The 24,576-nt window shown below is 52.5% G+C and overlaps 1 protein-coding gene and 1 long non-coding RNA gene across 3 annotated transcripts; one reads left to right on the top strand and one right to left on the bottom strand.

Moving 5' to 3' along the window:
* Positions 1-2,746: 2,746 nt before the first annotated feature.
* Positions 2,747-6,004, bottom strand: LOC132672255 (uncharacterized). Of its 2 annotated transcripts, XR_009607446.3 has the most exons (4): positions 5,685-5,996; positions 5,265-5,375; positions 4,800-4,981; positions 2,747-3,901 (listed from the first exon to the last, which is right to left on the bottom strand). It is a non-coding gene; the product is annotated as an uncharacterized LOC132672255 (long non-coding RNA). The 2 variants fall into 2 exon arrangements; XR_009607445.3 differs by having other exon boundaries at positions 4,800-5,375; positions 5,685-6,004.
* An 81-nt stretch (positions 6,005-6,085) lies between these two features.
* Positions 6,086-24,480, top strand: SPATA3 (spermatogenesis associated 3). Its single transcript, XM_060624085.3, has 6 exons — positions 6,086-6,476; positions 9,813-9,987; positions 12,123-12,265; positions 17,392-17,495; positions 18,820-19,096; positions 24,294-24,480. Exons 1-3 carry the CDS (start codon positions 6,191-6,193, stop codon positions 12,226-12,228), a joined length of 567 nt encoding a protein of 188 aa, XP_060480068.3. The 5' UTR covers positions 6,086-6,190; the 3' UTR covers positions 12,229-12,265; positions 17,392-17,495; positions 18,820-19,096; positions 24,294-24,480.
* Positions 24,481-24,576: the final 96 nt, after the last annotated feature.

Raw genomic sequence — 24,576 nt, 5'->3', positions numbered from 1 at the left:
TTTGTTTTGGTTTTGCTAAAGATTTTTCTGGCACTTTGACAAGCCTCTGATACCCTGTAAGATACATATTGGTCTCTGCCTCCAGTTCCTGAAACCCTTGCGATGTCTTAAGTCATAAGGGCACTAAGAGCATTTTTTTTGTTCTAACATTTGGTCATTGACCCTGTCCCTGACACTGAGCTCCTAAATCCCTTGGAATTTCCTAGGTAATAGGAGTGGCTTTTGTTCTAATGAAGTGACTCTGCGTAGGCTCCTGGAAGGAGGCAGGTCACCAGAAAGACCAAGTCATGATTAAAAGCTTGGGATTTCCAGATTTTTCACCTCCAGAGAGGGAAAGGGGCTAGAGATGGAGTTCATCATTGATCGTGCCTACATGAAATCCCACTAGGGTTGGGGTTTAGAGAACTTTCAGGTTGAGAAACACGTGGGAGTTCAGGGAGATCGGTGTGCCCCGAAGTGGCAGGGAGGCTCCGTGCCCCTTCCCACGTCCCTTGCCCTTCACATCCCTTCCCTCTGGATACTCATCTGTGTCTTTTATCAAATCCTTTTATAATAAACTGGCAAACATTGAGTAAACTGTTTTCCCGAGTTCTCTGAGCCATTCTAACAAATCAATCACACCTGAGGAGGGGACAGTGGGGAAACTCAGATTTACAGCCAACTGGTCAGAAGCACAGGTAACAACTGGCAGCTGGAGGTGGGGACAGTCTCGTGGAATTAATCTATGGGATCTGATACCATCTCCAGGAAGATAGCGTCAGAATTTACTTAAATTGGGGCGCCTGGGTGGCTCAGCTCAGGTCACGATCTCACGGTTGGCAAGTTCCAGCCCCCCGTGGGGTTCACTGCTGTCAGCAAAAAGTCTGCTTTGGATCTTCTGTCTCCCTCTCTCTCTGCCCCTCCCCAACTCATGCGATCACGCTCCCTCTCTCTCTTTCAAAAGAAGTAAACGTTGAAAAAATAAAAAAAGAACTGAGTTAAATTGTAGGACTCCCAGCTGGTGCCACAGAATTGCTCAGTGTAGGGACAACAAAAAAACAAAAACAAAAACATGTATTTGGTGACCAGAAGTGTCAGAACCCGGTTTGGTGTGAGTAGCGAAGGAGAAATACAGGGGGGAAAGGCTAGATTTTTCTAATACATACACATAGAAGACTGGATGGAAGCGGACCCCAAACCATCTCCTGCAGCCCCAGTAGTTCAGGCTTGGACCGGGACCCTGGCTCCCGGATCGTCCAGAGAGCAGCTGGGCCCAGCCACCGTAGGGCGCGCCTCCCAGGCTCAGCCATCTAGAACCAGCCTCTTTGCTCCTCACTGTTTTTCAAATATCCCAGATGCAGTGAGCACCCAGGTCCACTGCTTTTTAAATGTCCACCAGGTGCACAAAAAAGCTGTTTTACTTGGAGGCTGGGGCATAATGGTGCATCCGCGAGGTAAAGGCTTTTGCCCTTTTGACACCGAAGTCACATGAAGTGACAGAGAAAGTAAACACAGCTGGCGTTAGAGCAGCCAGCAACAGCAATTTCCCTGTGTTGAAAGATTTCCAAAAAGTAGAGAGCGCAGGCCCTTGGTCAGGACAGGGAGAGGCAGGACCCCGGGGTATTGTGGCCTGCTCCAGGGAAGGGCAGCTTGTCCCGTGACCAACAGAGGCCCGGGCCCGGAGGGGCAAGAGAGCCGGACTGGACATGGAGCCTGGGGACGGGCCCTCCAGGGCCCCGCACGACGGGACGGATGAGTCACAGCAGCGGGCTGCGGCCCAGTGCATCGAGGGCCACCGCCTGATACCGCTGTTGGGCGAGCTTTGGAAGAGCGACCAGTGCTGCCTGGTCCTGCAGGACATTCCGGAGCAGGCCCCTGCCAATCAGTGCTCCCGGCCCTCGTCCACCCGAGCCACGAGCGGGCACAGCAGCTCCAGCAACTGCGCCGCGCGGCGGCCCAAGCGCTCCGGCGACAGCTCGTGGAAGCCCGCCGACTGCCCCGCCGCCAAGCGCCAGCGCCCCACCCGGGAGAGGCCACGCCCCAGGTGCAAGACCGCAGACCCGTGCGAGCCCGTGACGGCTCGGGCTCTGGCCGGGACCTGTGGTTCCGAGGCGGTGGAGGAGCCGGCGCCGGGATGCCGGGAGCCTTGCCAGCCGCGGGAGGCGCCGGAGCCGGGCGCGCGGCTGCTCCTGGTGCTGTGCTGCCCGTCGGCCGCTGCGCTCCAACCTGCGGCGGCGGCGGCTGCTCCTGCAGCAGCTGCACGCGCGGGATCGCCAGCCGCTCGCCGCGCTCGTCGGAATCGTCGTGCAGCCGCGGCCCGAAGAGGAGGAAGAGGCGCGACGCCCCACGGAGACCCTGCTTTGCAGCGCCTTCGCGCCGCACCGCCCCGCCGTGGAGGTGCACACGGCGGTGTTCAGCCCGAGCCGCCCCGAGTGCAGCCTGGGCGTCCCGCGCGCCGGCAGCCCAGCCGAGCGCGGGGCTGCGTCCCCCTAGCGCATCGGGAGACCCAGACGGATGGTGAGGGGCCCGAAAGCGGGGGTGTGGGAAACTGCAAGGACGGAGGGAGTGCCGTGCTGGTCCAGTGTGGTGGGCAAATCCCCGATGTCACGGCCCCTCTCCTCGTGGCCCTACCTGCACCACTCTGGGTGCAGATTGATTAGATTTCTCACCCCAGGTGTGCTCACGGGGCGATCTCCGGTCAAAAATGTTCGAATTTATTTAATTTGTAGAGTTACACTTGCACCCACCCACCCGACCCCTTGCCCCCTTGCCCCCTTGCCCCGTACTCCAAATCACACTTTTTTGCAAGGTACAGGTTTGGGAGTTTGTAGGACCTGGGCCCACACCTTCCTCTTCACATCCACTTATTTTTTGCTTGGCTCTGTGGGCTTCTCCTCCAAAGAAATCACAGTTTACGGTAAAAACTGCCTACTGTGAACCAGGCACTGTACTAAGGGCTTTTTGCGTCTTAGGCTCGCAATTGTGTTCCGGAAGAGGTGCTATGTCAGAGTAGCTGGCCGACTGCACGATTCTTATTCAGCCCTTGAGAGCTTTCCTATCAAGGAATCCAGGCCTGTGGGCCCAGAGGGTCAATCTGCGGGTCTAGGGCCCTGGACAGGGGGCTCAGAAATGAGCACCAAGTGCCTTCTGTCTCTGAAGTCCCCTCCAGAGGCAGCAGCAGGGAAGAAAGAAGTGCTCTGGGCAGGGTGGTCCAATGTCCAGTTGTTCAAGGCTCTGCCACCCTCCCACTTAGTGACCAGAGCAAGCTGTCTCCTCTGAGGACGAGTTGCCCTCCTGACATGTGGGGGCCAAGGGTCAGTTGGTGTCTGAGGTCTCATCCAACTCTACGACACTAGCTTCAGGACAAATATTGACACGCTTGCTCTCGTGCCCTGGACACAGCCAGAGGGCCAGGATCACTGGGTGTGGATTTTAACACCCTCGGAACTGTATCCTGACTGCCTGACCTCGCATCCCCCATAGACTCCATCTTTCTCACTTTCCTGAATAGTCCATGAGGTCGCCCCATGGCTGCCATGTCCGGGAGGAGAGCTCAGACTGTTGGGTGGTCCTCAGCCAAGGCCAGAAAGCCCCAGTCCGTCCTTGAAAAGAACCCCATGGTGATGCAGTCTGTGAGTGCCTTGTCCCCCATCGTCCATGCCCACCCTGCTTGCAATGATTTCCTGCTTTCTTCTTCCTCCTACCGTCGCCTTCAAGCAGCTTGTGTTGAGTTTCTTCTCTGGTCTTTGGCCCTCCAGGGCATTCACTGCCTGTGAGCAGGGACCACGTGAAAAGACAGGAGAAACGTCATCCTAACTCCACGCAGTATATGAATGATCTGGGGCTTGGAAAGGGAGGGGTCACTTCCAGGTAGGGATCTCGAGAAAGGCTGTAGGAGGAGAGGGGTCCACTTGGGATGGATCTGGAAGATGGGACAGAAAGGGAGAGAGGTCTGATGGAGGGGAAGGGCTTTCATACATGCAGGGAAGCAGGCCTCCACGCTCGCGGCTGCCAAGGGCTGGACAAGGTCAATGAGCCTGGGACACTGGTCTGTGACTGTGTTCTAGAGGAGTCAGACTCCCTGCCAGGACCTTGTGCTCCAGCCAGAAGGCAGAGGGGGCCACGGAAGACCTTCTAGCAAAGTCCTGCAATGCCATTCTTCCTCGTCCCTCTGGGCCAGCCTCACTCTACAGGCACTGTCTCCCTGCTTCTTGCTTAAAGAACGCACCAGTATTTTCTCGCGCCGTAAACCTCTCACTCCTCTGTTTCCTCCATCACTCTCCCCGGGAACAGGGACTTCTTTTCTGTGCCACTTGGCCCCTCGGTATGACATGGCACGTTTCTTTCATCTACCAGGAAATACTACCCACATGAGTTTGCCTTATCTAATTCATTTAAACCAGTGGTTCTCAACCAGGGGCAATTTTCACACACACACGCACACACCGGAGACATTTAGCATTGTCTGTAGACATTTTTGGTGGCCACAACTTGGGGCGGGGGGGGGCAGGGGGACATGCTACGGGCATCTCTTGGCAGAGGCCAAGGATGCTGCTAAACTTCTCCAACACACAGGAGAATTATCTGAGCCAAAATATCAGTAGGGCTGAGGTTGAGAAACCCCGGGTTAAGCCAGGTGGAAACCCCAGGCAAAAGCCCACTTGTGTCTGAAAATTGAATACTGCAGAGATGAATGCCTTAGGAGTTCTTGACCTGTCTGCTTTATCTGGACGGGGTCCCTGACCCGGGTTTCCAGTCTCTGACTCTAAGTTGAATCCCCCAGAGGGATCCATCGCTCTTGACTTCAGGGAATTACTCACCTGCTCCCTGAACCTCCTCATGCGAAGGGTCAACCAAGTTCGATGCAACTTTATCAATCTGAGCCATCTTCCACTTCTAGTCCCTGGTGCCTTTTTTTTTTTTTTCTTCTTCAATCTTCTCAAGACCTTTTTTAGTTCATTAACTTTAAGGCCTATATAATGATCCGATTCCCTATTGCCTTCTGAAATCATGAAAGAGCTCTGAATGAGAATTTGGCCTTGTCGGATGCTTCCAACCAGCTGTGTCACCTTGGAAGGTGATTTAACGTCTCTAAACCTCAGTTTCTCTTCCTTCAGTTCTTTTCAGGCTCTAGAATCCCTAAACTACTTTCTGTCATTTCATATTTCATATTGGCTCTGGCCTTGCGTGGAGGTGCCTTCTGGCTATGTCTGCCCTTAACCTTGTCCTGGAGCAAAGGCTTCACCCCCTAGGAACATGCAGTTAACAGCTGAATATGCACCCACCTGGTGATGCATCGGTAGTGGAGAGAGGGTCTTCTAATCTGAACACATCCCGTGTTGCAGTCAGTGTGACGTTTCAGGTTGTCTTTTAAAAATGCTTTATCCGCGTCCATCCTAAAAGGAAAGTCATATTTTTACCTTCAGGAAAGATTCAGAGTCCCCTGATTGACCCGACGACTTTGGGGTTTAGGAGGTAGTCAGTTGTTGCCAGCGTAATGAGTTCGAACAAAGCTGGTATGTTTTCAGGGGAACGTCTTTCACCATAACTAAGGGTTCTTATTACAGCTGGGGATCCCCTGCCCCTTCCCACAGGAGGGGGGGCAGGTTTGGGAAGAAAGGAGAAGCTACTTTAAGAGAACCTGAGTGGGCGGGGGGGGGGCGGGACAGCTGATCCACGGACTCCCCAGTCTTCGGTAAAGTTACCTAAAACTCCCAGAGCACGTGGTGAAATCGTTTGGTTTTGGTAAGTGGAAACCGGTGACAGAGCTGAGCGTCACATGAGCTTCACAGCCAGGGTGCCTCCGAGCGAAACAGAAAGCGCACAGGGACCCAGGAACACACCAGCGGGGAGGGGCCGAAGGAGGCGCTCAGGTAGCAGAACCGTGGGGGTCCAGGTTGTCACAGGCCCTGTGGCCAGGCGGAACTAGGTGCTGGAGGGCCCAGCAGGTGCCTTCTGCCCATCCCAGTAACTGGGGAGGAGGGAGGGCAGCAGGCTAGTGTGGGCAGAGGTCGCTGTCCGCAGAGCCCTGCCACGGGAGCCCCCCCCCGGCTTTTGTGACCTCACAGGAGGGCTGTAGGTGACTGTTCTCTGCGGGGCTGAGGTCCGCAGAGCCTTCCCCCAGGGCAGGGGCAAACGGCCCCCTTCCAGGAGGGAGCCGGAAGATTAGGCAGCTCCATGTAGGTCCACATGTAGGTGAACAGAACCCACCATGAGGAAGGGCAAAAAGAAGAAGCCAGAGTCCAGACGCCGCGGCTCCACACCCCAGCACGCCAGCTCGGAGTCCACACCCCAGCAAGCCAGCTCGGAGTCCACACCCCAGCAAGCCAGCTCGGAGTCCACCCCTCGGCCCAGCCCTGGGTCCATCCCCCAGCAGCCGGCACCCCAGGCTCTCCCAGCTCCAGAAAGCAGACCCTCAGCCCGGGCCCCTGCACCGGCCCTGGGCCAGTTGCCTCCGGACCCTACCACAAAAGCATCCTCTCGATCCAGGAAATCAGGTGGGGCACAGGGTCCCCCAGAGGCTGGCTCATTTCGGGTCGTGGCGTCGGTTGACACGTATCCTGGACCTGTGCTTGTGGGGTGTGCGGGTTTGGGGTTTCGCGTTTACCCAAGAGACTAGGATTCCTGGATCTCGCCATTCCCCACCACCCTGAGTCTCAATGAAGAAGGCAGCCCCGCGTACATGTCGACGACATTTGCCTTGGCTCTGCCACGATACTAGCTCAACGGGAGTCAGGAGTGCCGTGCGGCTGCTCACAAATAAAAACCAAGGATGCGTTAACAGAAATATACGGTTTAGGACGAGGGAGGTGGTCATACTCCGCCCTCGTCGGACTATCCTTGTGTGCTGTAAAAGATGCTTCCCAGTCCAGTCCAAAAGAGATAGTGCGGGTTAATGGGGGATGAGAGGGCAGGGAAGCAAGAACCATTTGACGTATGCGGTTTGGTTGAAGGCATGGGAGGAAATCTGCCAAGTGAATGTCGGGAGCACACTTGCTCCGTGTTGCCCTCCGACGTCTGACTAAGCGCCCAGGAGTAGGGTTGCTGAATAAAATACAGGACACCCAGTAAAATTTGAATTTCGGACAGACAAATAATTTTTTAGTGTGTGTCCTAACATGGCACGGGCATTCTGCATTTTTATTTGCTAAATCGGGCGGCCTTCCCTTGGAAGACACCGTAGACAGGCAGATTTCTGCTCAACACGAAGAAGACATTTCCGACGATTAGTTCTGTCTGAAAATGGAATGGCTGTCTAGGAAAAGTGGTCCCCCGTCTTCTTGGGTAGCCAGGGTCCGAATGAACCTTGGATTGTGTAGAGGGAATTCGAGTGGCGTTCAGGAGACGGTCTGGTTCATACTTTTGCTAATAGTGGTAGTAACTAACTCTCGCCACTGGGTATTAACCCAGCATTCGGCTCAGCTGTCTATGTTAACCTTCCCGTTTGACGGTCCTATAAAGGAGCTACTGTTATCCTCGTCTCCCTTTTATAGATGGAGAAACTGAGGCTCAAAGAAATCAAACCACACACTCTCAAGCAAGCAGTAGTAGCGGGGAGAGGGCAGCCTCCATCTACTCTGATTCCAATACCCTTGCTCTTCACTGTGACATTGATCGACCTTCTGGTCCCAAGAGTCGGGTGGTTTCCCCAGGAGGAAGAACACCCTTCTCTGGGATTTTGTTGAATTCGCCGTGAGCCAGTGCCGGTGGCTCTATGGTCCTGAGCAGGCCACGCTCTCTGGGCTGCAGCTTATTCCTCTGCGATGGTGTGGATACAAAAAAAAAAAAAAAATGTGGGGTTTAGTGAGAGAGCCAGATCCAACATACCACTGTGACAACAATCCTATTTCCATGGCTAAGAATCAATTCATTTTTAACATGTAGAAATAGTTATAAGTGTGATATATCATGTGTATTGTGATCATCAACCACGGAAATAAACATTTCTGGATTATGGCCTTCAGAACTGGTATCTGTAGAAAGCAAAATTTTCCATCCCCAAATCTTTTGATGAATGCATGTGGCTCACCCCTGGGGAAAGGATTCTGCTTATTGAGAAGGCCAAGCAGGAAACAGTGATGATCTGTCAGCTGTTACAGTGGACCCCCTACACTTCTTCTGCCAGAGGAATTTTCTCCCTTTGAACCGGAGTGGGAAACAATGTTGGCGATAAGGGACAAAGGCCTTTATTTAAATAAAGGGTGCCATTTTCTAAAATCCAAATCTCTTTGTATGCAGAAAACATTGTAGTTCAGGAAGGTACAAGTCTTCCACTAAAATGGCTATAATCGAAAGATGGACCGGGGCACCCGGGGGGCTCAGTCAGTTGAGCAACCGACTCTTGATTTCAGCTCAGGTCACCATCTCATGGTCACGAGATCGAGCCCTGCGTTGGGCTCTGCACTGACAGCATGGAGCCTGCTTGGGATTCTCTCTTTCTCTCTCCCTCCCTCTCTGCCTGTCTCCCAGCTCATGCTCTCTGTCTCTCAAAATAAATCAGTAAACTTAAAAAAAAAAAAAAAGTGAAGTTACCATGTGACCCAGCAATTCCACTCCCAGGTACATACCCAAGAGAATTAAAAACACAACATCCACACAAAAACTTGTACGTGAATGTTCACAGCAGCTTCAGTAATAATAGTCGAGAAGTGGGGGGAAAAAACTCAATATCAACCACCTGATGAATGGATAAACAACGTGAGGGGTATCCATACAATGAAATACTATCTGACATATTGACACGTGCTGCCACACGGGTAAACCTCAAAGACATTAGGCTAAGTGAGAGAAGCTTCCCCCCCAAAAGCCCACATGTGTGATTCCATTTATGAAAGGTACAGAATAGGCAAATTTCTTGCCAGGAACCGGGGCAGTGGGGAAAGGCAGTGCCTGCTCAATGGTTATGGGGCTTCCTTGGGGGACAGATGAAAATGTTCTGGAATTAGACAGTAATGATGGTTGTACACCTTTGTTGATTGACCGAAACCACTGAAAACTTTAAGGGGTAAATGTCATGTACAGGAATTAAAAGCCTATTAAAAAAATTGTTTTAACAGAGAAAAAAGACCAGTGTTGCCTTTAGAGTCCCTTCCTTCCCCATTCCAGAAAAAGTATCTGTCGTGGGCGGGTCTAAGCAGGAAGGGTGCTGAGTCTGCCCGGTGGACCGCTGGCCGAGCTTTGGTCAGAAGAACCTGTAGCTCGGTCAAGAAGCCAGGACTGAAGTCACTGCACGAGGAGGGAGTTATCCACCCGGAAGGCCCCTTGGGTAACAGCACAGCATCTCCGAGTTCCGCTGGGATCCTTGGCAGGGGACACATGGGAGACAAGTTTGGGGAGGCGTCTCAAGGACCGTAAATCAGAGCAGCAGCTGGCTTCTGGATAAGTCAGTGAACCCCGGGCAAATGGACCTTGGACCGATGTCAGATGCCCCCTCTTGCCGAGCGGACGGTCCCCTGCTGCCGTCCATTCCCGTGAAGTCTGTCAAAGGAGCGCCGAATGAGTTAGCAACCCTGAGCCGAAGCCCACTTCTTGAATCTACTTGTTATAAGGGCACAGCCCATATATTCTCTGAGCCTCTGTTTCCCTATTTGCAAACTGAGAATGGCGATATTCCACTCGGCAGGGTTGTCCTGACAGACGAGAGGATAATGACGAGGGGAGGGAGGAAGCATTGCTCGGGTGTGAGCTGTTAACGGCATGATTTTGCAATCCCCAGGGAGCTCCGGTCCCTAAAACAACCAGCTTCCCCTGCTCTCTCTCCTGTGTCTCCCTGGCTCCCGCCGGCCTCCTGGAGGCAGGGGGTCCCTCATCTGTCTCCTTCTCTGTCCATCCAGGGTCTCTGACTCGTGCGGGGCCGCGGGCCTTCTGTTCCTGTTCCGCTTGCCCCGGAAGCTCTGCTTGCTGGCGTCGTCTGGGCCTGTGTCACAGCCGCATCTTTGATGTCCTCCTTCCTCTACCCTGGCCGACCATGCCAGGAAGAGGATTTCCAAGCCTCCTCACTTTCTACAGGTTCTGGAGCGCGTGGGGGGCTGGACCCTCAGGGCACACAATTCCTGGGGTCAGGCTCTGCCCCGGACCATAGTAGCAGCCATGGGTAACTACTTCTTGGGAAGCCCAGGCAGAAAGGAAGCCTCTCCCGGGGTGGCCAGTTCCTGGGGTTTGGCACCCTGCCCTTTCTGACCAGACCCACACCCCCAGGGTACCCCACCTGCATGGAGGGGTGCCAATTTTCTTCCTTGCTGAAAATGGCTTCTTTGGGAGGCACGTTTTTCTTTTCTCCATAGGCCCACTGCTTCCTCAGAGTCTATGCCCTCACAGCCCTTAGTAAATCCCCTGTCACCCAGAGCTTTGTGATTAAATGCTGTGTTTGGCGATTGGCCGCCTTCTCTGGCCCATACCACAGCTGAGAGCTTCTGGTTCTTGACCCGCATCTGCACTACCCCCCAGACTTTAGTGACAGATGCTGATTGCAACTCACATATGCCCTTGGTAATAGCAAGATCCCCACTCCTTCAGCGGTTTCCGGCTACTTCCGGCAGCTCCACAGGAGACATGCCCCCAGGCTGGGCAGCCTCCCCTAGAGTCTTCCACGGTACCTGGCCTTCCTTTCCTCTTCCACGGAGCCATCAGGAGAAAGCCACCCCTCGTGGGAAGACCCCTGTGCAGAAAACATGGACTGAACATGTCAGTCCCCCTGCCCAGTGGTGCAGGGCTCTGTGCAAGGGCTGGGTGGAGGGGAGCCCTCATCATCTGCCCCCAGTTCTGGGCCCCAGAGTAGTTGCACCTGTATTCAGGGTCTCACCCGATGTCCACGAAGCGGCTTCCCACTTGGGGATCTCACACCCCTAACCCAGAAGCAGAGCCTACCCACCCCTCACCCTCATCCTGCTCCTCCTCTTGGCTGGTGTCTCCACCGCCAAATCCCCTCTCCTGTCCATCCTTGAAAAGCACCATCTCTCAGACATACGAGAAGCAAACGGATACCCAGGTGTGTTGGGAGAACATGCGTAAAGCCAAAAATACAACCTGATAAGTCCCCGTCGAGGAATGATCTGCCCACCACTCCCCTTTACTGACTTTCCTCCCACACACTTAGTATTCCTATCCATCTGGTGCTAAGCCGAGCCACGGATTCGTATCACTTTAAAACCAACAAGCGGGAAAACCTGTTCTGGATAGAATACTAAGCCCTGTGAGGAAAACCAGAACAGGGAACTTTACCCTTAAAAACCGTACCGTCTACGTGGTAAGCTGAGACATGGGCCCTAGGATCTCAGATGCAAGCCGGAAAGTGACGTCTGTCCTAGAGATGTTCTAAGAGCTTCAGGAAAAGAGCGCTCGCTCCTAAATCAGCGTCCAGGGAGACTTTGCAGTGTCATTGGTATCTGAGCTGAGTCAAAAAGGGTCTTGGGATCCTCTGTGGCTTAAGATGAAAAGACAGAGCATCCTAGGTGGCAGAGGGAAAGGTAAAAGGCTCAGAATTAGGCAAGTGAGGGGAAGGGGCAGAGATCCAGTCTGGCCGGGGTAAGACGTGTCAGTCTTGATTCCGCTCAAATTCTAGCACCAGCGTCCATCATCGTGACACCTCTCGGTGCAGTGGAATGTGAGACCTTGGCCTGAAACACACAGTCACGTTGAATAAGGTTCTCTACTTCAGTAGGATTGACGTCAACACGGATACTGCATTTTGTCAAAGCCTTCCTCGGGAGCGTGATCATCTGTTTTCCTCGCCTGTGTGGTGGGCGTCATATGTTGTTTCCTCGGATTCCTCACCTCCAAAATGGGGTCACGTGACACACCCCGCTTCACATGGTGGTTGTCAGGCTCGAGGAAGACGCTGGGTGTGAGATGCTTGGCACGGGGCCTGGCACACCGCGGCCTTCGCCGCCTTCGTACCCTGCTCCCTGGGTGTCCCGGGGAGCTGGCACCCCAGGCTAGCCCATCCTCAGACGCAGGGACTCTCGCGACAGGGATTTATTGGAAGGGGTGGGCGGAATTGTGTCCCCCTGAGAGGAGGCTCGGTCACGGGGAGAAGGCGTTCCTGAAATCCTGAGGCCACCCTACGATTTCTGCTTTCTCTGCCTGTAGACGGCCCTAGAGTCCCAGCTTCCCCCAACCTGTGGGCTTTCTGTTTCGCTCTACAGAGAACCTGCAAGAAAACACTCCACTCATCGTAATTCACGTGCTCCAAGCTCTCGGGCCTGCCGCTGTGGCTCTGGGAGCCCTGGGGGCTGCCTGTTACATCACTGAATCCTTGTGAACAAACCCCAGGCCCGCGGCCCGGCAGGTACGTGGACCCCCTCTGTGCCCACTCCCCCTTGCAGAGCTGGTCCTCAAGCCACCGAGCCACCGTCCCTGCAGGACCGGGCCGAGGGAGTGTCTCTCCTTCTCTGAATAAAGGGGGAATTTATGGGTGGACCAAGCCCCCAGCCTCTCCGGGAAAGCTTAAGAACCAAGGGACTCTCCCTGGATTCAAGGTCACCTGGCTTTGTCAAGCAGCCCCGAAGCTCTTGGACAATGCCAGACCCATTACTGGGATTGTCAAACCAAGGTTCCCCCAACCCCCACTGGCCTGGGATACCAGACGGGAGGAAATGGGAGACGTGGAGCAGAGGTTCCTAGCCAGGCTCCTAGGGGCAGAGCCTGAAACAGGGATTTGGGTGCACAGGATTTGTGGAGGAAAAAGGGAGTGAGGGAGGTAAGAGGACAGAGGAAAGAGTAGAGCGAGGAGGAGGTCTCAGCGGGGAGTCCAGCTTCAGCTCGACCCCAGGGGAGCTTTGGCGCGTGAGTTACACCACAGAGCTGGTGGGGATCTGGGTGGGCACCAGGAGCACCCACAGTTGTCCCCAGTGCCAAGTCCCCATTGCAGTGAACGCCTGCTAATGCTGGTCGGGTGGTAATGGCAGCTTCTCCACCCACCCCCAGACCTCCGCCGGCCCCAGAATGGACAGGGAGTGGCCACAGCAGGGCACAAGGTGGGAACAGATGCTCAAAGTATCTCAAAAGCCCGACCCAGACAGTAAACTCACCAGCTGCTCAGGGGCTCTGCTGCCTGATCGAGGGACTATTGTGGACGCACCTTAAGTTTCATGAAATTCCAGAGCCACCAAGAGGCTCTATTTCCCCATCTAGAAACAGGGAAGACCGTGGGGCCTTCTTCTCAAGATTATTGGAATGTAAGATAAGGTGGCCAGGTGGCGGGTCTTGTTACCCCTACCACCATGGGGGTGGTTGGAAACATGCAGGCTTTGGAGTAGGTCCCAGGCCTGACTCTGCTCCCTGGTGGCTGGGTCTTAGGGGACGCATCACTTAACTTCTGTGAGAGCCACGCCATGGCTAACGTAGGGGGACTAGTGACGACCTCCAAGGGCGATGGTTTTGAGGATGCACTGAGGGGATGTTCAGACATGCCAGGCGGGTCACAGGGGATGGGTAGATGGTGACCGGCAGTCTGAAGAATGCCCTTGAGCCGTTTTGTTCTAGAGGCTCCTTACAACAGGGCCCACGGTGTCAGCTTGGGTTCTGTCCCTCGAGGCACGCAAGTTTAACGTCAGATCCCGTTCCACACCCAGGATCTCTGGAGCCTGGGACAAGTTCCTTAACTCCTGACACCTCATTTTTCTTTTTGTTAAATGGAGGTAATGATAGTATCCCTCTCACTGGGTTGACATCTGTAATATCACTTACTCTTTTTTTTTTTTTAATTAGCTTTCTTTTTAACTTCCACGCATTTATTTTCAAGGGAAATTTAGTTCTGGCCATAAATGGAAAATCCTATCCCTTTCCATAAAAAGACTACACAGTAAATATACATCCAAAATGTCATGGAATTCTAGCCGATAAGGATACCTGAGAAAGCCTCCTCTTTCAAGGCAGTGCCCTGTGTACTCCAAGGACAGGTGTTGGATGTTGAGACAGGCAGCGCCTCACTGAGACGCTGTCTTCCACTTTAACCGGAGTTGAGAGACCCCAGGAATGGCAGGGACCCCAGTTACTTAATGTGAAGCATCGTATATACTGCAGTTCACACAGTGCTGAGCTCTGCGCGGAGGGTGCAGGGAGGGGAGGAAGGAGATGGTTGATGGCAAGGAGGGGAAGAGAAGGTGGCCGGGAGGGGGAAATGGAGAGGACGGGAGAGGAATGGAAACCCACCCCGGGTCTGGAGGAGGTCACTCCCCCAGGGCCTGAGAGTGAATCAGTGGCAGAGTCAACAAGACCCCAGAGACTGAAGCCCCGAGTGTGTTGGGGGTGGGGGTTCAAGTGGCTGGTGGGCCCCATATCGCGGACGTCACTTAGAAACGCACGCGGTGCACGAACTTCACCCGGCTTTCTTCTGCTCCGAGGGGTAACTCCTTATGTCCTCTCAGGGTGGGCCCGGTGCCTGGATGCAGGGCTAGGGTGCAGCTTTCTCAGGGCCAGACGAAACCAGCCCAGGGACAGGTCTCCAACCTGACAGGCTGGTCCGGCCAGCGACCAGGGACCAGGGACATGCTGGTCCTCTCTCTGCACGGAGCTGTCCCGCGACCACTCTGGTTTCCCTTGAGGGAGAGGGAGGCTGTGCCACCCACCCTGAGTGGCCTGAGACAGGGTCCTTCCCAGACCCCACAGCCATGATGAGGTGGCCTTTCTGCACGTAACCCACTGCTTTTGTCAAATTACTGTTCCAGCACTGGGATGGCATTGGGGTACTTGAAATGCGTTTTAACCGACCTCAGCAGGCCTAGCTTCTTCCAGACCTGCTTCTGTCCGAGCCTGTGCTACAGGGTCATATCCCATCATTGAGTAGACACTGTGAGTCTGAGGGTCTGATTATGGCACCACCAGCAGGGGGCAGGAGAGGCCTTTCTAGAAGCCTAGAGGTTGCAGTGACAGTTCCTGGACACTAGTCAAGCACAGTGTCTCCCACTCTGACTTCCCACTGTCCCCCACAAGAGCCCCTGCGAACTCTGTCAACAGGCAAGTGGGGCAGCACGGCTGTGACATGTCAGTACTGACCATGTGCCCAGCACCACACCGGGTACGGTGAGACTTGATGACACCAAGGTCCACCAACAGCCGACGGCTAGGCTTGGGACTTTGAGGTCTGGTAAGGTCAGTGCATCTAGGCTGGTCAAGGACCCCAAGAGAGGGGAACAGGGGACAATAATTCACAGGGAGACACAAATGCTTACCTGACATCCAAGCTAGAAGGCAGAGTGCAGATGGGGGGAAAGAGTGTTCATTAATTAAATAATGCATTCATTCATTAAATATTCCTTGGGTATGTACCCTGTGCTATAGGAGTAAACCAAGATGTACAAAAGCCCTCCCCTGGTGGAGCCTGCATCCTAGAGGGCACAGACAGACAATTGACAAGTGAACGAATAAACAAGATCTCTTGATTGTGTGGCAAATGTTAGGAAGGAAATAGAGACATAAAGTTGATCTGATAAAGAACAGAGAAGGTCAGAATGATTGGGGGTGGGGGGGGTGCTCCTGGGAACAGGCTGGTCTGTAAAGGCTTCTCTGAACTGAAGCACACATGCCAGAAAGAGCCAGACTATGCAAATATGTCTGTGTTCTTACAGACAGAATAGCAAATTCAATAGTCCTGAGGCAGGAAGGAGCCTCACACGTTTTGGGGGCCAGACAAGAGGCCAGTATGGCTGAAGCCAAGATGCCACTGGAGGGACCAAGGTCAGGCAGGGCCTCGAAGATTTCTCTTGTGTTCCAGATGGGTTGGAAGCCCCAGAAGCAGGGCAAGAGCAAATTCTTATATAGCACTTCCTGTGTGCAGGCACTGTTCTGGGTCCTTTACATATACTCGTTCATTCATCCTCCCCTCAGAGGGAAGTCTCTCAAGCTGCTGATTTAGATTTCAAAATAATTGCAGGTCCTGTCGAATAGAGAATGGAAAAGGGGGAGGAGGACGAGATCGGAATTGTTTGCACTACTCCAGGCAGGCAAAGATGACACTTGGAACAGGGTGATGGCTCTTACGGATATAGAACCAGCAAGTCTTGCTGATAGATTGAATGAAGCGATGAGGGAAAGGAAGCCTCAAGGAGCCCTTGAGGTGCCATTGCCAGAGGCACAAGGCACAGGAGGGGGCAGTAATCAAGAGTTCTGTTCGTTGTTACTGTTAAGATGTTGGACAACCAAATGGGCATGTCACATAGGCAGATGGATATATGGAAGTCAGCGGAAAAGCCCAGTCTTAGCTCTAAGCGTAGGAGTGATTAGAAATAGCTGAGATATACACCCACAGGCGGTGGCTAAGATGACTCGGGGAGAAGGCATAAATAGAGCAGAGAGCCAGGAACTGAGGCCAGGAAGAGGTCGTTTAGAAGTCTGCTAGTGAAGGAAGGTGCCTATGGACAAGACACCTACTGTGGGTCTGCTCTGGGTCTAGGCAAGTATGCAGGGTCCCTGTAAGTTCTCAGAGATAAGCAGAACAGATAGGTTCAGGTCAACAAGCGGTGTCCACAGGTAGGGAAAGGCAGCAAGGAGACAAGAATCTCAGTGGAAGGGGCTGAGCAGGGCTGGGACTTCTGATCATAAGGACCCTGCCGCTACCTTTCTGCTTGTCCATGAAGTGTGGACAGACAGACATGTGCTTCCCTTTCCTAAGGGAAAGCACCCACTACAATAGGTAGGAATGTTTTTAGAAGGTGATATGGGAGCCAAGCGCAGAATGAACTCCCAATGCGGATCTGTTGGCTTGGACAAGTGCTTTAGCCACTGAAAGCGACCCTGAGGTTATATGAAGGTGTGTGTGTGTGTGTGTGTGTGTGTGTGTGTGTGTGTGCATGGGGGGTACACTGAGTCATCCTGGGTTCCATAAGCTCAGCAATTAGACACTGTGGAAGGGAAATAGAGAGTTTGGTGTCCTTCTTAGTCCATAGACTATAGAACCATCTAATGACAGTGACAAAGCCTCCTCTCTGGGAAAAGGTGTTTCTAGAATCCTCCTTCTTAAAGCATGGGAAGCCCCTCTCTTAGCATCCCTCCAAGAATGATGAGACACTACAAGCAAAGGGCTGTTTCCCCTCTCCTTTTGGGCACTGAGCATAGTAAAATTCATTGCCACAATCCAGCTTGGGGGCCATAAGGCTCTATCGTAGCTGCTGGGAGCCCTGGGAGAAGGGACAGGAAAAGAAGGCGCCAATGTTGACTGAGCCAAGTACCTGCCAAGAACTTTGCATAAGTGCGTTATAGCCTAAAGGGAACACCAGGCTCTAAGTGGCTGTGTTTAGATGAAACTAGTTGACAAGACAATGACAGAAATTTGAATCCTAAATCATTTATTTTTCCACAAGAGGATCTTAGCTGCTGAACCTTCACCCATGGGGTGGTAAAACTGGGAAGCCACCAAAATTCCAAGGTCATGGAATATTGTCTAAGCTAATGGCTCTATCCTCATTTTTCTTACAGATCCAGTTTCCATCAAGGATCTCTCTTGTCACCAAAATAGAACAAAAAAAAAAATCTGTTTAATGAGTGTGTTTTACCCAGAGACACAAAGTTCGACTTGGCAAGTGTGTTGGGAGATGGGTTTGGGATGACTTTGAGAGTCCCAGGCAATGAGGGTGGGATCCTGCAGTTTCCTGTTGGGGCCACAGACCCAATGGTGGGGGGTGGGGGGAGGGCAACTTTCTCTGCACATTCAGAGCAAACTGTTTCTGATTTTCCCAACCTAAAAACAAGAATTCTAGAACTTAATTCAATACCTAACACAGTCAACTGTACTTCCGTCCAGTGATAATCCCGGTTAGGGGAACAGGAGGAATGTGCTGGCCCCCTTCCAGGCCTGCGCCTTGGGGAACAGGGGGCCTGTGCCTGGGGACACTCTGTCTCTGGGAGGTGGCTTCATTTAGCTTCACCTGTGATGGGGGACACGCGGGGTCAGGGCCAGTCACCACTTGCAGTCTTGTGCTCTCTCGGAGGACTTAGCCACACCCGCCAGAGGCTGGTGGGGCTTGAGCAGCTGAGGCAGAGGTCTCAGTTCAAAGTGGGAGTACGGGAGAGGGGTGTGAAACAGGGAAGAGATGACAGTCCATTCAGGTGCGGTGGCCCCTGAGGACAACTGAGGCCTACCCAGTTCTGCTGGGGCAACGATGGGAGACAGACCATATACCTCAGAATAATCCCACTGGAGGCAGGAAAGCTGGATGTTTAGACACCCGTCCCATTGGTCCTCAGTTAAGGGCTGCTGGAAGGGAGATGGTTCTTTCTTCCAGGACTTTCCTCCGCTCCAGAGATGAAGCTCCCAGGCAAAGAAGGCAGATGGCTGCCCTTGGGAGTCCAGAATGCACTGAAGCCCTCAGTAATGACCAGGGGATGTGAGCGGGCAGGGAGCCAGCCTACCTGTAACAGGGAAGGCAGGACTGGGCCAGGTGGGCCGGGCCAGTCCCAAGGAACCCTGCAGCCCACTCGTCACCTCCCCATCCTGGGATTTCCTTTCCTAAACAGGCACTGACTGATAGGCTGGGAGAGGGTCCCTACCCCTGGACTGAGAGTCACCTCCTCTGGGAAGCAGCCCCCCCAAGAAGAATGCAGACTTCCAGGCTGGGGCAGGGTCACGCTATAGTCCTGTCCTGAGGGTCAGCATGAAGGGGGCATAGATCTGGTGCCGAGGACTGGGGCCCCTGGTCAGCCTGGCTCCTCTGACTGAAGACACTCAGCTCCTTTTCCCAGCATATTAATCAGTCCCTTTTCGTTGTCCCCGTCGGACAACCTCACCCAACCTGACCTGAACAAGACGGGGATGTATTGGCTCCCGTCAAGAGGGAAATTCCAGTGCAGATGTGGCTGGTTCCGGGGGTGCAGACCGTGCCCCCAAACCTGTTTCTGCTTTTGCAGGGTCACCTATCTTCAGGCAGGGGGCCTGACGGCTGCAGCAGCAACAGCCCCCCAGCCTCTGAAGGTCAAGTCTGGCAGGGAAGGTGGTCTGTTTCCCAGCAGCAAAAGGGCTCTGATCAGCCTCAGATCAGGTCCTGTGTCCCTCCTGGAACCCATGCTCTGCCCAGGGGAAGGCAACGCTCTGACTGGCCAGGCTACAACCACCTTTGGAACTGAGGGTCAACCCCACGGAAGGTCTGAGGACTGACGGCAGGGAAGAGGCCAAATGATAATTTTGGTAACCTGTTACTCAAAGAAGTGGGAACCCATGCCAGGCAGCTAAAAACCACAGCTTTCCACTCCAGATGGTTTTGAGCCTGTGACCAGAGCTCTAGTGCTGCCCTCCACTGCTGCCCCCTTCCCCTCCACCGCCACCATTTCACCAGGATGAATGCCTGAGTCGCTAGGAGTCAAGAATTCACAGTTGCCTTGAGCCACGGACCCATGGTATTTGGATTCCTCAGGGCAGTGGTGACCTGGGCAGTCCCACCCTCCCACCTGTGGGAAATGTGACTGGCTGTCATCATGACTGGGGGATACTATAGGCTGTTAGCGATGAAGGCTGAGAATGCAAAGCACAGGACAGTCCCACACAACAAAGAGTTATCCCACCCAAAATGTCAATAGCATTCTCTTTGGCAATCACTGCCACCAGGGCTCATCCGTGGATACTCTGGTAGTACACTGCCCTTGCATTGGGTCTCACGGTACTGGTCACGGACCATAGGCATCACTCTCGAAGAGTAGAAACCATGCATGATAAACGGTCACATGCCAAGCATCCCCCAAGTAATGGGGGGATGTTGGTATGTTCTATTCTGTTGGTATTTCCTGTAGGACATACCCTCTTCCCTCTATTTGTTAGGTCCTGGAGGCAGATACCAGCTGTTTTTCCTCTCTCGAATCCTTCCTGGCACATAATAGAATCTCATGAATGAATAAGCCTGCCCCCACTGGGACCATTTTTTGATAAGCTGAGATTTGGGTTAGGCCATTGTATTCAGAGTGGCTTACAGTGATGGTTGGATTGAACTATTTTAATTACCACCAATTTCGAGCAACAGCCCCAACAGGTGCTTTGGAGAGGGAAGAGGAGAGCTAGAAAGAAGCGTGGCCAAGTATACTTCTGACCACAGTGCAAGAGCTAAGGCTACCGTGGCTGTGAGTTTGGGGACAGCCTGGCTGAGGCTGGGCCTGTGGGTCTGGCATCTTCACCAGGCTAGATTCAGACCTTGGCTCTGACTGTGGTCTCTAGACCACAGACTGGCTATTCCTAAGAAAGTCGGGTCTTATCCCATTGCAGCAGTCCTTCTGAGGGCAGAAGAGGTACGCCAGAAGAGGCTACAAGAGGTGAAGAGCCAAGTCCAGGCTGCCCGAGCCCCCTGCAGCTGCCCATCTGGCCCACCCAGCTAACTGGCGCCAGGTGCTAGGATCAACTGAAAGGTCCCGAGCTTTTCAGATACTTCTCTGGTCCTCCTCCTTCCCACCCTACCCTCCAGAGGACAACCACTCTCCCACTGGCCACGAAACCTGGTGGGCTACAGGTAGAATGAGTAAGCAGGATGCAGGGAACCAAAATGACAAGTCCAGTCGTAAAACTGAGGTGGAACACCCAAGGGCAGCCCCTTCCATCTCCTCTGAGGTCCCAGGCTCAATGCTATGTTTGGCAGGGCAGTAAATCAGGCCTGTGGCTGCTGGTAGCCCGTAGAGGTAAGATAGCTTTTCACGCTGCTGCTGCAAGTTCTGCCTTCACTGGAAGATTCTGGAAGACCTTTTCTCCCCAGCCAGCGCTCCTCGGTATAGGCAGCGACAGCATACACATTAATAACATGCAGATACTATACTCTCACGACACCTCACACAGCCAGTCATGGAGACTCGGAGCAGGAATTTGAGTTGGCAAAGTGCCCTTGTAAAAACGATTCATGATACGTTCCTGGCCAAAGTCAGGGAACTGAGCCATGAGCTGGCAAAAGGACTGGGGCTAAGAAGTCTTAAGGTACCTCCTTACTGGGAGTGTTGCATTGTTGGCTGCCAAGGAGGGAAGTATCCAAGGAAGAAGGCCAGTTGGTCTTAGCTGCAGGGCTGAAGCAAGGGATCCAGGCTCAAACTCCTCCAGGAGATTGAGAGCTAAGGAGTTCTGTTCGAATCCGGGGCGACTGATCCCACTTAAGAAGAACATAAAATAGGGGCACCAGGGAGGATCAGTAGTTGAGCATCTGACTTCGGCTCAGGTCATCATCTCACAGTTCGTGGGTTCGAGCCCCACATCAGGCTCTGTGCTGACGGCTCGGAGCCTGGAGCCTGCTTCGGATACTGTGTCTCCCTCTCTCGCTCTCTGCCCCTCCCCCACTTGTGTGCATGCGCTCTCTCTCTCTCTCTCTCTCTCTCTCTCTCTCTCAAAAATAAACATTAAAAAAAGGAGTACATAAAATGGATGAATTGGACAATCGGCTTGTCTTGCATTAGACTCAGGATGAAAGGTCTGGGTGGGCCAGCTCCATGAAGATGCTGAACCCCTGGGATTGTGTTCCCTTTTTTACCTTTCTCTTCCTCCCTCTTCCACTTTTTCTGCCTTTCTCTTGCCTGCCCACCTCCAGTGGTCAAGGGTGAGCTGCTTGTACCTTGTTCTGGGAAATCCGAGGATACCCGGGACGCCTGTGTGGATTGAAGTCGGCTGCAGAATGCCACTGGGATTTAGATTTACCCTCTGGTGCTCTATTCTGCAGATGTGGTAGGAGGTGTTTTGATGAGCTGATAAGGGATCTTGAAGGAGGTAGTGCGTGTGGAAGAATCCCACAGCTACTGTAGCTCAAAGAGCCCAGCAGGCCCCCCGGGGCGAGCCCCTGAAGCTGGGCAGAGCTGACCAGGAGAAGTGGGTTGGAGGAACTTTTGGGGTCTACGTTGCACTTCGGGGGGATTTGTGTTTCGCGCATATGGTGGGGGGGTGTTGCTTTCTCTGTGGGAAGAAGCAAAAGGAAAGTCTTTTTGTTCTAGTGGGCTTAGGAACCGATTTGCCCACTTTCTTCCTCTTACTCACTTAGCAAAACCACATCCTGGTTCAAAAACCAGTTCTCCATCTCTGGTGCACGTCCAGCGGGACTTGGTCAAATACAACCATGCCTCCTGGAATTACTCTAAATTTATGACCTCGAATTCCAAGTAGGCTTCAGTGCTGGCGGGGATTGAATCACCGCACATCTCCCTGATACTCTTCTGTCTTCAAACTTTACCCCCAAGTCTCCCCACCTACCAGCCCCTCTCTAGTCAATATTCATGTCCCCTTCACCCAAGACAACCACTGGTTTGATTTCTACACCCACCGACAGACAGACACATAGTTTTGCCTGTTCTGGAAACTCATATAAGTGGAATCAACCAGCACACACACTTGTATCAGGCTTCCTTTGCTCAATGTTTTGAACCTGATTCATAGTCTTGTATATATCAATAATCTATTCCTTTCTCTTTCTGGGTATTTCCATGTGTGACCATGCCACAATGTGTTTATCTCCTTGCCCATTAATGGGCATTCAGATGGTTTCCAGTTTGGAGATTTTTAAAAAAAAATTTTTTTTAGTGTTCATTTATTTTTGACAGAGAGAGAGAGAGAGAGAGAGAGAGAGAGAGAGAGCATGAGCGGGGGAGGGGCAGAGAGAGAGGGAGACACAGAATCCGAAGCAAGCTCCAGGCTCTGAGCTGTCAGCACAAAGCCCGATGTGGGGCTCAAACTCACAAACTGCGAGATCATGACCTTGAGCTGAAGTCGGACGCTCAACCGACAGAGTCACCCAGGCGCCCCTCCAGTTTGGGGATTTTAAAATAAAGTTGCTACGAATATGTTTGTGTGATTCTTTTGGTGGGCTAAAGTTTCCCTTTCTCTTTGGTGTATACCTAGGAATGAAATTCCTGCGTCCAAAGGTAGGCCCATGGTTAACCTGAAAAGAAACTGCCACACTCCCAAAGTGGCTGTGCCATCTGACCCTCCTGTACCAGAGTATACCACACAATCTGACCATTTAAGGAAGTAAATTAGAGCACATTATCCCTCCGCAAAACACCCTCTAATGACCTAAGGACGGGATATTTAATTACAGTAAGGAATTATTGTAAATTTGTAGGTGTGAAAATGACTTTATGTTCAGCTTAAAAGACGTCCTCCTCAAAGATACACATAGAAATACTTAGGGATGAAATGATGCGGGACACGGGAAATGGAGATACGGATGAAACAAGGTGGCCGTGAGCTGCTCACTGTGGAACCCGTGTGATTGGTTCACGCTGAGTTTATCATCTTCTTCACTCTACTTTTGTGTTGCAAGAGGACCAGAGCCAGACAGAAGTTAAAGCAGTGAGGGCACGTTTTATTCTGGAAACATTGCAATAGGGGAAGAGGGACCTCAGTGTAGAACTGAGCTCCGTTCTGAACATAGGGACAAGGGGGGATTTATAGTCAAGGAGCAGGGTGGGGTCAATGGGCAGAAAATCACTAAGAGGAAACATAGGGTAAGGGGCAATTCTGGTTTAACCAACTCGACAGGATTCTTGCTGTAGGCAAGCCAGGGTGAAAGATATTGAGAGGGATAGGTGAGGATTTTGATCAGATATCAAGGATAGTTAGATACCAAGGATTCTGTAAACTGACCCAGCAGGATTCCCACTAAAACCAGATGAAGCAGGCCCAGGTCTGGGCCAGATAAGCCTGGCTACAATTAGGTCAAGAAGAGACACTTGATTTCGGCTCAGGTCATGATCTCATGATTCGTGGCTTCGAGCCCAGTGTTGGGTTCTGTGCTGACAGTACAGAGCCTACTTCAGATTCTCTGTCTCCGCAACCTCCCCCCCGCCCCTCCCCTGCTCATGCCCGCTTTCTCTCTCACTCTCAAAAATAAACATTTTTATAAAAATATATTCTTTAAAGTGTTTTAAAAATCCTCCAGTTGAGGTCTTTCCAAGGCCCCTCCCTCTCTGACCGAATGTCCTGTTATGCCCCACCTACTGCTCTCCAGCTAGGGAGACCTCCTTGCTGTGTCTCCCCAGAGCCAGGCACTAGGCCTTTGTGCTGGCTGGTTTCTGTGCCTGGCACGCTCTTCTCCATAGCGCATGGCTATCTGAGCCGAAGGAATTTGAAAAACAGCAGGTGCAGGAAGGACTCTGTGACCTTCCCCTCAAGTAGGTCATAGACCCTCAGGTGAGAGATGGCTTCTCTATACCTACAAGAAAAAAAATAATAAGCCTTATCTCCAAGACAGCTGTCCTATCGCATTTTCCTACAACTTTTCATTCTTCATCAACCTGGCATTGAAAGGCTCAGGTATAACCACTTCTTCAGGTCTAGATTTCCTTATAAAATCTTCTACATCACATAAAACTTAAATAAGTCTGCATGCTTTTCTCTTATTAATCTGGGGTTGTTGTTGTTGTTGTTGTTACAGAAGCCCCAGCCAAGAACTTGGACGGGCAGGGGGAAAGATGTTTTTCTTTCTCTGCATTTGCCTTCGAGTCTCTGCTCAAATGTCATGTTCTCAATGAGGTCCAGCCTGACCAGCTGCTTAGAACTGCAAACCCCCACTTACTCTATTCCCATGACCCTCAGTCCTCTATAAAACACTGTAAAATTCACTTATTGCTTATGGTGTTGTTATTGCCTGTGTCCTGCCTCTAGCCGGAAGATGTGCTGGCCAAGGATCTCTTTATTGTTCACAAGTATACTGCCAG

This window comes from Panthera onca, chromosome C1 (genome assembly GCF_046562875.1).
Source record: "Panthera onca isolate mPanOnc1 chromosome C1, mPanOnc1 haplotype 2, whole genome shotgun sequence".
Classification (NCBI taxonomy): domain Eukaryota; kingdom Metazoa; phylum Chordata; class Mammalia; order Carnivora; family Felidae; genus Panthera; species Panthera onca.
The sequence above is the reverse complement of the archived record's forward strand: the minus strand, read 5'-3'. Positions and strand labels throughout refer to the sequence as shown.